This window comes from Frankliniella occidentalis, unplaced genomic scaffold (genome assembly GCF_000697945.3).
Source record: "Frankliniella occidentalis isolate FOCC.00 unplaced genomic scaffold, Focc_3.1 Scaffold410, whole genome shotgun sequence".
NCBI classification, from domain to species: domain Eukaryota; kingdom Metazoa; phylum Arthropoda; class Insecta; order Thysanoptera; family Thripidae; genus Frankliniella; species Frankliniella occidentalis.
In genome coordinates, this window is record NW_026267532.1 from 34,917 (window position 1) to 46,869 (window position 11,953).

General features: G+C 43.8%; 2 protein-coding genes across 2 annotated transcripts in view; both read right to left on the minus strand.

Annotated features, from left to right (window-relative positions):
* LOC127751287 (uncharacterized) overlaps positions 1–627 on the minus strand; it is an 18,472-nt gene extending 17,845 nt beyond the window's left edge. The window contains exon 1 of the mRNA XM_052274566.1: positions 494–627. Within this exon, the coding sequence (XP_052130526.1) occupies positions 494–529 (36 nt within the window). The 5' untranslated portion in view covers positions 530–627. The remainder of the gene's footprint in view (positions 1–493) is intronic.
* A 5,967-nt stretch (positions 628–6,594) lies between these two features.
* LOC113213203 (uncharacterized) lies at positions 6,595–8,783 on the minus strand. The gene has a single exon (XM_026432191.2). It carries the CDS (start codon positions 8,702–8,704, stop codon positions 7,484–7,486), a length of 1,221 nt encoding a protein of 406 aa, XP_026287976.1. The 5' UTR covers positions 8,705–8,783; the 3' UTR covers positions 6,595–7,483.
* Between the last annotated feature and the right edge of the window lie 3,170 nt (positions 8,784–11,953).

Here is an 11,953-nt window from a genome sequence, read left to right on the forward strand (position 1 = left end):
ACACGAGGTCGTTTGCATAAGCCCGCTGGATAGCTTTTTCAAAGCAGAAGGGCGGGCTAAAAAGTAGGTATTTATACAAGTATTCGACAAAAGTAGAACCAGTGAACTAAGGAATAAAGCATTCCGGTGAATCTGAAATGCAGAAGAATGCAGGGAAAAGGGAAACGGAAGTCACCATGTAAAAGCATAGCGATATCCGCTTTCTTCTTCCTCGCATTCTTCTGCTTGGCTTTATCTCTAACCGTTGAGGCGCCATGGGGACGTTTTCCACACGAAAATGGCTCCAAAACATCTTAATGTTTTTTTTCCCGCGACTTTAGAGGCCGAAGGCCTATTTTCGACTTAGCCTTTTGCCTGACTCGAGTGTCGGCGCCGTAGGCCTAGGTAGATGTGTACCAGGCGTGTCGCAGCGTGTGTTTCGTGAGATATCGCGAAGCCTGTTACGCGAGACGCGGTCGCGAGACGGAACCAAATAAAATTTGAAATAGCTTACCTCATCTGAATTAGGCTGGTCCTCGAAATATGACATGGCGGAACTACCACGAGCCTGACTAAGTGTATTGCGACGAAACTCTAGTGGTTGACAGCAGCTGCGACCGAATCACCTGGCAATGCGATTCTACCTGCCGGGCCAGGGATGGATCAGTAACCACACGGAGTAACCAGTACACCGTGAGTAACCAGGTGGTCGCACCACCGGGGCTCCGTTATCGGCTGAGCGATTAGCGAAGCCTATTACTCCAGTGATCCCGGGTAAATATGGTTTGTAACTTATACAAATTCAATAAATATTTACGAAAATTTATAAAATGCAGTAAAGAAAGGTATACGCCGTTATAAAAATTTAAATGAAATTTTATAAACGTTTATTATATTTGGTAAAACTGTGTTGTAGCGTCAGGTAGTGACTGAGTTGAGTAACGGAGACACAGCAGTTACTGGATCAGTGGGTTTATTGGTTCTAGCAGGAACGGTACAGGCACGGACGATCACGACTGGACTCAACCGAAACTGCACAACGACTGAGCTCTGCTTGATCGCGCTGTGACGCTCGCTGCTGTCAAACAGTCCCGCGGAGGTCCCAAGGAGAGGCTAGCTGGCGCCAGAGGTCAACTCACGAGAATGTCAGCGTTGTTGATCAAATGGCTTTACTTGTCTCTGACATTACAGTCTACAGAGGGTTGTGTACGTTTTTATAAAATCGAGTACAATGTTGTATAAGCTTTTATAAAAGTGTACAGACCTCTGTATCAGAGATCTCCAAATTCTGGCTCCACGGCTGACTGGCACGGTTGGGCCACAGCCGTCCACGGCTGGCTGTGGTGAGCGTGGTGGGGAGCGTTCGTTGGGTTGCTTGCATTCGGGGCGGCAGCTCCGGCAGGCGGCACTTCGCCACGCGCTGCCACTGCAACGCCCAGGTGCTCCACTCTCCGCCACGCCAAAACCGACCCAGCCGTGCACGGCTGGGCCACAGCCGTCCGACGCGCGACGCGACGGCTGACCAGCGTTTCACAGCCGGGCCTCTACTCCAGCAATCTGGATCCACGATAATCTTCGGCAATCTCTAGTTAATTGGCTGCAAAAGCCCTATTTTTTGCCTACATTGAGGGTGACATTAGTGCGTTTTGCCTAGTTGCGGTGTATGCTGTTAAAGCTTAATTTTCGTCAAGCAATCTGGCAATCTTTGCAATCTGGTGTACATCCTACAAGAGAGTTGAGGCCCCCTCGATGTTAACAACTTTTTTCAAATTTATTAATTAATCAATGTAACTGCCTTGAAGATATCCAGTTAGCGTTTTTTTGGAGCGTTCGGGCGTTGAGCGTTGGTGTGAGGCGTTGGGCGTTTTTGAAAAGCGTTCAGGCGTTTTTCATGCGTGTTGCGAAGAGATACATGCGAGATATGGTGCGAGAGCGGTGAGAGCGGGCCGAGCAGGAAGCAGAAGCGAGGGTGACAGAGGACCCAAAAAAAGCCTACTACAAGCAAAAGGCGAAGGGTTTGGACGAAAAATTAAAAAAAAGGAGAGGCGGAAAGAGAGAGGCAGAAGGTTGAGGAAGGCGCATTGAAGAGGGAAAGAGGTGGATTGGAAAGGGAGAGAGATCAACTGAAAAGGGAGAGAGATAGATTGAAGGAAGACTTGGATGAAGCAAATAAAGAAATAAATAGCCTCAAAGAAGAAACAGAAGTTCTTCAAAGGGGTATAAATATAGTGAGACAAGGTTTAATGATAACGGGTAATTCCCCCAGCAAAAAAAAAAAACACCCAGTAGATCCGCCCTTTTAACACCGCTTTTGTTGGGCATGGAATTTCAGTGTTGTTTTGGGGGGAATTCCGGCTCTACAGAGTATACAGAGAGGGAACAAAATTATGGTTTTGGTTATGAAAGTTGTCATACATCAATTTTCCTCTAAATCATTCAGGTGAATTAATATTGGCAATGTAAGCTGGGCTGTCTCCGATAGAAAATATCTCTAATGATAAATATAAAATATAAGCAGTCATAAATTTGACATATTTCTTAATTATTTTCATTTATTTTTTTGCTTTGGATTAATGTGCAAAGATGAGCGTATTGTTAAGAGAAATCATTCATAACCAAATGCACTCATATTTTTATGTTTCATTCTTTGAATGACCAAACTCAGCTGGATTTGAGGTTATGAATAATTGATGACGACTTTAATAAATATTATAACTAAGATAACAGTTAGAGATCAGTGGAATATTAGGCTCTGAAATTTCTCGGAAAGGGTGTCGAAGAGGGTCGACGGCCCTTCATTATCGTCTTTTAGACTGTAAATATAAAACTCTTCACTGTTCGTTTAAACTAGCTATATGTACGTCAGACCACGTCTCGCGTAACCGGCTTCGCGATATATCACGAAACACTGTTACGCTGCGACGCGCCTGGCGCACATATAGCTAGGCCTGCGGCGCTGACACCCCAGACGAGTTAAATTTTACGATTTAATAGACTCGAGATAGAGCAAAACGGACAAAATTTTCGCCCACAGGATTCTACTTTCACGAGTTACCCCTTAGAAGCCCAGAAAAAAATATTTGAAAAAAAGAAATATTTGGCAACCTGTGGTTTTTGATTTTTTTTTAAAGCCAATTTTTGAGCTAGAATGCTCATCTTCGAACTCGATCAGTCTTTTTATGATACAAAACGACCCTGAAAATCCCAGGTCGCTATCTCAATTCTTTCTCGAGTTATCGTGCGGACAGACAGACAGACAAACACACAAACAGACAGACAGACAAACAGAATGAAACTTTTCCGGTCAGTGGAGTAATGGGCTTCGCTAATCGCTCAGCCAATCAAACCCGTCGAAAGTCAAAGAGTTTGTCTTCTGCTTGAGGAATCCCCGATCCCAGGGGGATATGGCGTTACCGACTAGGGGAGTAAAGGGAGTGGGGGAGTAGGGGACTAGGGGACCTACTCCCCTCGAGTGAGATCACATTTATACTAGGTAGATGTACGCCAGACCACGTCTCGCGTAACAGGCTTCGCGATATCTCACGAAACACTGTTATGCTGCGCCGCGCCTGGCATACATCTACCTAGGCCTGCGGCGCTGACACCCGAGTCAGGTAGTTGGAAAATGTACACAGAGATACGAGCCTACGGCCCGTCAACGGCCCGTCACCTCGGCTAAGCATACAGGGTTGTACATTTTTGCCTTATTTTCGTCAAAAATACCCTCTAGCGCCTTAACGGTTTGAGCTAGAGCAAAACGGACAAAATTTTCGCCCACAGGGCTCTACTTAGATGAGTTACCCCTTAGTAAACAGTAAAAAAAATGTATTAAAAAAACGTCATTTTGGGGGCCTGTGGTTTCTGATTTTTTAAAAATTCAGTTTTTGAGCTAGAATGCTCATCTTCGAACTCGATCTGTCTTTTTATGACACAAAACGACCCTGAAAATCCCAGGTCGCTCGCGCAATTTGTTTTCGAGTTTTCGTGCGGACAGATACACAGACACACAGACAGACAGACAAAGTTTTTTTCGACCAGACGGAGTAATAGGCTTCGCTAATCGCTCAGCCAATAAATGAGAAAATCCTTAAATGACCGCCATTTTCACTGGAGGGGAGTAGGTCCCCTAGTCCCCTACTCCCCCACTCCCTTTACTCCCCTGGTCGCTAACGCCATATCCCCCAGCTTGCTTGTCATCACAAACTCAGGTCCTCCCAGGAGCAGACTCGTGAAAAAGAAATGACAAGGCTAGCCAATACAAGGTAGATGTACGCCAGACCACGTCTCGCGTAACAGGCTTCGCGATACCTCACGAAACACTGTTACGCTGCGACGCACCTGGCACACATCTACCTTGGCCTGCGGCGCTGACACCCGAGTCAGGTAGTGCAAAAATGTGCACAAAGATACGGGCCTCCGGCCCGTCAACGCCCGTCACTTCGACTAATCATGCAGGGTTGTACATTTTTTCGCTTATTTTCGTCAAAAACACCCTCTAGCGCCTCAACGGTTTGAGATAGAGTAAAACGGACAAAATTTTCGCCCATAGGGCTCTACTTTGATGAGTTACCCCTTATGACAGCATAAAAAAATATTTTTAAAAAACGTCATTTTTGGGACCTGTTGTTTTCGATTTTTTAAAAATCCAATTTTTGAGCTAGAATGCTCATCTTCGAACTCGATCTGTCTTTTTATGATACAAAACGACCCTCAAAATCCCAGGTCGCTCGCTCAATTCGTTTTCGAGTTTTCGTGCGGACAGATACACAGACACACAGACACACAGACACACAGACAGACAGACAGACAGAAAAAGTTTTTTCCGACCAGACGGAGTAATAGGCTTCGCTAATCGCTCAGCCAATAACAAACGTTCGCTGAGCCAAAAACACCTTAAACACACCTCCATAGACTATCTTTGACAACAAAGGTACACAAAACATTCTGAGAATCAATAGCCTCAGCCGAAATGGAAATCTTAAATCGGCAGCTTAAATGAAGTTGTAGCAAAAGAAAACCTACCTGGTCTTCGCTACGTTTTGACTACATCGGTAATGCCACGAGAGAACAAGGAAAAAAGAACAGGAAAGAAGCTACTGGGTGACCCGTCTTCTGCACGAAGAGGGCAGCCTCTATTTCTGATACTACCACGACAGGCCAAGTGAGCGTGACGCGAAGAAGGCCTAAACGGCTAGGCTGGCTGTCCGCACGTGCGTGTCGACAAGGTGGGACTGGGAGCAGTTGTTTAGGGGCGTGCGAACTTCACGGACTGGCGCCAGCACATTGTGATACGTGTCTTAAAGGGTCGGTTGACTGTAAAAAAAAGTTGATGATTTTACTACAAAATGTCTTGCATTACAAGGTGGATGTACTACGTCTCGCGTAACAGGCTTTACGATATCTCACGAAACACTGTTACGCTACGATGCGCCTGGCATACATGTTCCTAGGCCTGCAGTTATGACACCCAAGTCGAGTAGCGGAAAAATGTAGACAAAGATACAGCCCTACGGCCCGCAACTTTGGTGTTGGCTATTCTGCGACTCATCATGCAGATTGTTATGTTTTCGCTTATTTTTACCAGAAATACCCTCTAGCGCCTCAGCGGTATGAAGTTCCAGCAACACGGACGAACTTTTAGCCTAAGGGTTCTTCTTTGATTAATTACCTCCTAGGAGTTTTTTACAGACTAATTTTTGAGCTAGAATATCTCGGACCTCGATCTGTCTCTTTATGGTAGAAAACTACCCTGAAAATTTCAAGGCGCTAGCTCAGTAGGGTGTTCCAGGCTATCTAAAACGAAAGGGAAAGAGAACAAAATCACTGATTTATCTGTTTCCGTCCGCCCAGTATGATAAGTTACCATGGTAGTTTGGTCCGACCCTAACCTCTGAGTAGGGTATTCCGCTACAACCCAAGCGTCACCTTAAAGAAGAAAAGCATGACTAAACCCGAACTGTTTCCTCTTAGACGCAGATTGGTCAAAGATGGCGTTGCTGTCGCGTCAGCCAATGAGCGCGCAGAGGGAAACAGATCAAGCAGTCATGCTTTTCTTCATTGGGTTCCGGTTGGCTTGAAGCGGACAACCCTACTATGGAGGGTAGCTCGAAACTGATCAGTCTCTGATACCTGAAAGGCTGCGGATTAACTCGACCAATAGGGTATTCCGCTGCTAGCCAACCGGAACCGAGAGAAGGAAAGCATGACAGCCCGATCTGTTTCCTCCTGAACGCTGATTAGTCAACGATGACGTTATGTCGGTCAGCCAATGAGCGCGCAGACGGAAGCAGATCGGTCAGTCATGCTTTTCTTCATTAGGTTCCGGTTCGATTGCAGCGAAACACCCTATCGGAGCCATTACGGTAACAGAAAAGTCAGTGAGTTTGTTCTTTTCCTACTACCGTTTTAAATGGCCTGGAACAGCGTGTAGGGTCACCCGCTCCGGGTGCGTGGCGGCTGAAGAAGAAGACAAGAAGCACAAAAGCGAGGAGCGGGGGAGCTCCGCGCCGCCGCTACGCGCTCCCCCACTCCTCGCTTTTGTGCTTCTTGCCTTCTTCCACCGCCGCCGCGTGCCTAGAGCGGGGTACCCTATTCGTTATATGCACGAGGCCAGCAGGCGGTGGGCGGCGGCCATGACAGTGGACATCCGCTGCAGCCCCCCTATAGGCCCCGGCTTATAAGGTGATTATTTCTAGGCCGATTTGCGGTTTTAACGCGGAGTTGTGACCCGGTGCCGCATTATATCGCTATTTTCGTCCTTTCTGATGAGATTGGGACAGTTTTTGACTGTTGGATGTGATTAATTCTCCCAGTACAAGCTATGAAATACGAGCTGTTGCATGCCGCCGCGCGTCTCTTTCAGTCACTGTTTGGTTGAATTTACATGGAATTCGAACGTGATTTGGGTAGAATATTTGATTATATTAAATTTTGATATGGATAGATTATTTAATTTTTGAAGGGCTTTGTTCTTCCCCTTTTTATAAATCTTAATTGCCCTTATAACTTTTGTAATTTATTACAAGTCATAACATTCCATAGCCAAATACATATATTTTAAAACGTTGACTTCTGAATTATTTCCTTTGAGAGGTATGTGGTGACGATGCTTCAAGAGTCGGCTACATGACTGTTGTTTCATGACAACGTGAAGACTGTGAAGTGGTGACCACAAATCAAAGGTAATTATGATTCCGATAAAGTTTTAGTAGTGTCAATTGTCTTATCAAAACCAATTAGTTCATTTTATTATGTTCCAGTTCCTCGTTCATATCCTCCAAGTGAGAAATGACTTTCATGCAGGCAAGTATTTTATAAATAACAACAATCATATATGTACTTCATACTAGAATTGAATGAAATTAATTTAAATTAGTCTATAGAAACTCAGCGTTCATGACCTTAGCATTCAAAAACAGATACTGATATAAATGGAAATTAATACTAGTACAACAGTTAAATACAGGTATAATATGTATATTGCTTAAACCTAGAAACACTTCATCTATTCTTCTCGGTCAAACATTGGGATGATGGGGGGGCACAAGTTGCACAGAGCACAGCAAACTACAGCTATTTGGTCCACTGGTGGCATTGCTTGATCTGGCTTTGTCTTGAGCGAATCAGTAGGCATTCGGTCTGAAAGAATTCTGTACTTTAATCTAACAAGACCGATGACCCTCTCAACATGGACCCTGACAGCTGCTATCTTTCTTGTAGAATCTACTTCTTCCCCCGTGAGCTGTGGGCGGCCAAAGAGGTACGCTGGCTGTACAACATGGGCCCTCAAGAAGCCAGCTGTGTTTGAGATGTTGAAACCTCTGTCAGACAATACCACATCACCTGATTTCAGATTGTCCAGGATTCCACAGTGGTTTGTCAGCTGCGTGTCCTGCATCCTTCCGACGTATGCCTTAGAGATGTAGCAGATTGTGCCCTGAGGTGTTATGCCTATCAAGAATTTGACGGTGTTGTGATGCTTGTACTGTGACCAAGAACCCACTCTTCCGACCAGATTGGAAGGTGTTTCTATGAAGAGTTCAAAGCAGTCAATTATGAGGGTAACTGAAGTCCCAAAATTCTTTTTGAAGCACTCTGGCATAGTTTTAATCAAGACTTCTCTCTCAGGCCACACAATGAAACTCTTCAGCCGCAGTGCCATAACATCCAGCCATCTTGTTATGATTCTGGAGATGGTTGACTGGGTCACACCAAATCGAAAGGCCAAGTCTTCCATCAAGAGATTTAGCCGAAGTCTCATCATCACCACCATGAACTCCTGAAATGGGGTCAGGACATTCCGATGGGAGCTGGGCACATGGTCTTTACATAAGTTGAAAACTGCCATAAGTAAGGTGAATGATGGTAGACCAGTATAAAAGTGTACTTTTTTCTGGTCATTTTCCAGACCTGCCTCTTCAAACCCGTACTGTTGATGATATCTTTTGTTCTCTGCTTCCAGGATGTCTACCCGCAGCTGAAGAGCATCTCTTTCTTGCCGCAGTGTGTCCCTCTCAAGAATGGTGGTCTTCAACTCTGCTGCCAGATCTTCTGCAGTACGTTCCTCTTCAATATTGTCTTGGATATTTTCATCTTGTAAGATATCTTGCCCATTTTGTACTATTTCTTGGAGCTTCTTTGCATGACGTTGCTGGACCCTTTTCAACCTTTGAAGAGGATTTTTGGCTTTTGGGTTTTCAGCTTGTAAAGCAACAGCAGGACGCATCTTTAATGTCGGGGCCCAGTCTGGATTTGTTTCATCAAATAGGTGGGCAGGTTTTCCTGTTAACAAATTTCGTCTTAGATTTTTATGACAGAACAGATAGCAAATTGCTACACTGATAAAACAAATGTAGATATGTAATTGCACACCAGATGATTCAAGTGCTCCAAGTCTTAACACTTCTTGGTGTTGAAGTGAACTAGATGTACTGTACCTGTGTGAAAGTGGTCACTGCAGACTCGAGTGTTTGATGTCACATCCTTGTCCGTGAGGTCCTTCCTCCCAATGTTGTTCAGCCATTTTGCCCTGCGGGCCCTTGACAGCTGCAGAGTTTTCTGGCACTGGTTGGTAATGACCTTTGGTATGCAGTAATATGAGAGAGTAGTTTCCCTATTATTGCGGTTTGTGCACCCCACTATTGCACAAGCAAACACCATTTTGGGGAGATTTAGAGCTCCAGTTAAGGAAAATTGAGTTTAGTTGTATTGTTTTTTAAATGTTACTATAACTTTAAATGAAGCCTTTCATGTCAATAATATTTTCTGCTTCAGGTGCAAATCATAATGCACTGTTACAATTCTGCAAAGCATTGCTTTGCTTTAGAATCAATGTGTGGGGATGGGTTGTTTTTGATACAACATTAAATCAATCAATATTCTGTTTGTGAAATTAGAATTTATATCAGTATTGTTATAAAATTAATTACAAAGTTTTCCCATGGCAACAATATTTGGCAAAAGTATTATAACTTATCTTTCTATATGAATTAAAAAAGTTACTTTAGAACGTTATGCAAGAAATACATTCAAATCATGGAATTTACAATAACAATATAAATACTGTAGTGGAGCTTGAGTATTTATACGAAATTCCAAAAGTGTTCAAAATTATTGCCTATTTCTCCTTTTCTTCAAAATAATTCCTTTTTTTCTCTTCAGAATTTTCCAGTTCGTCTTCCTGAGCACTCAGGGCAGTACCAATCATTCCAGTTTTTTCTTCTATTGTTGGTGATTCCCACACAATCAAAGTGGAAAATTGTGAAAGTACAGTTTATATCATTGCATTTCACCATTGGCTGCCTTGCTGGCCTCATGCAGAAGCAGACCGTTGGTGATACTCTGGTTGACTCCAGCAAGTTTTTCAAAGAGGTAAAGTACCTGCCCATCAATTCAGGAAGCATGATTTTAATGTATCTTTCTCTTCCTTCCTCAATTATTTCTCTCCATATTTCTTCATCAGGGTAAACTCTCTCGATAAAGAGCTTTTGGCCAGGCCTGTAGATGACATAATCGCAGTAAATCTCTGTCAGTTTGCAGTACGTCTTAACTAGTAGCATTTGCTGCTGCATCTGGTACATATGCTTCACTTGAATGTCATTACTGTTTGATGTCTGTCTTGTCTTTATTTCAACTAGTCCCTTTCCACAGCAGTCACAGTTGCACAGGCCATCTGGAGAAGCACCGAGGTAGACATATTCTGGTATGTTGAAGTACCCGCTGGTCTTTACTCTGAAGTTGGAGTGTGACATCTTCATTTCTTCTTTGTATAAATCACGGGCATCAGCCTCCCAGTCATTGCCATCCCTCATGTACTGCGTCCTCCTGTCTTCAGCAGAGGGATAGCAGCTGTTTTTGATGTAAGTAATGGCTGGCTCTTCTACTGATGTTCTCAACCAACTGTGGATCTCAGAAGCATTAAATTTTCCTATTCGCAGCTTTTTCCAGCTCTTGCTGGCTCCTTGTCCTTGAGAGGCCTGCAAAATTTGAGCAGTTTCTTCTGTTGAGAGGCACAGGGTCTCAAAAACTTTTCGACACTCTGGCAGAAGCTCCTCATATGTCATCAAAGCATACTTTTCATCATAAAGATGTAAAAGGCTGTCTGGCAAGCCATCACTAGGCTTTTCAGGAGCCTGACTGTGGTTTTCACTTACCCTCAAGAGAACACAGTTTGGGTCTGTCAACTTGAGGTTGCCAAGGAAATTTTCAACTTCCTGAGAGGTAAGTATTAATTTTTTTTGTTTCTCGGTGAGTGCTCTTGGTTGTTCAGCAGCAGGGACTGGATCATCTGGGTTGTCCTCGGGTGTTTGAGGAGTTCCCGCCGAAGCTCTGTCAAGTAAACGCTTTCTTTTGGAGTCAGGAGGCGTCAAATCATATTCGCTGATAGGCAGAAGAGGGACATCCCTCATGGCTGGGGGCAACCACTCGCATGCTTTTGATGTGCATGTAAGGGCATCTCGCTTTGTGGCTCCTAATTCTACCGCATAACACACTGCCCCAATATGGGAGCAGGCTTCTCCTCTTCCAGCAATACAAGAGCACCAGCCGGCAAGTATTGTTCCATCCTTCAGCATCAGTACCCATGCCTTTGCAGGAGTGTCATTGACATTATAGGAATGTTTCACCTGTTTATGAAATACCAAAAATATTTATTAGAAAAGAAACACATCCAATGATACACAAAGTGAAAAAAGGGAACGTGGTGATTGAAAATGAGTATTTTAGCACTATAAAAATTAATGTTGCTCAGCTAGTTCCTTCCAATCTAGTTTTTAGTTTCTACTGAAAAGTGCAATTTTCTGACTCATTCCCTTTTTACACTTTGTGGATCAAATTAGTTGATAATAATAATTTTGAATAACAATGTGCATGCATTTTTTTCTCTAGAGAAATAATTTACCTTTCCAAGGACAAGAACTTTGTCTGTGTCAACAACATGGCAGCGGACTCCTTGTACCCAGCCATCATTAAGGAATTTGTAGGCTTCTGTGGCCTTATATGCCCTCATCTGAACCATTGTGTGGGCCTTGGTTGTGAAGACGAGGTAGTTTGTAATGTCCACAATATTGACAGCTGGAAGGAGCTCAATGCTGTCTGACAGCTTCTTCCAGTCAAGTTCAAAGGGGTCAATGCCTCCAGTCAGTGTTCCTGTCAGTTGTATGTATCTGTCTTTGTCGGCGTACTGTAAGGTCTCTTTGTATCCATGATGGAATAGACTTTTTGAAAGAGCCATTGCTGCAAAGATTTCTGATGAGTCAGTTAAAGAATATTGTATTTTTGTTTCTCATGACAACTTTGTTTAGCAGATAATACATTAAAAATAATTTAATTTAAATGTGTCAGAATGCTTGTACTCTCGTCTTTCAAGTAGGGAGGCATAGGGCAGAATAATTATAGGGGGCCAAAAGTGTAGCAGGCCGGCCGTGCCCCACCTAAAGTCGCCTCACTATAAGGAGTAACCTGGCGGAGCGATAGC

Excerpts from the sequence above, each read along its gene's own strand:
- LOC113213203 (XM_026432191.2), bottom strand. The coding sequence starts at position 8,704 with ATGCGTCCTGCTGTTGCTTTACAAGCTGAAAACCCAAAAGCCAAAAAT.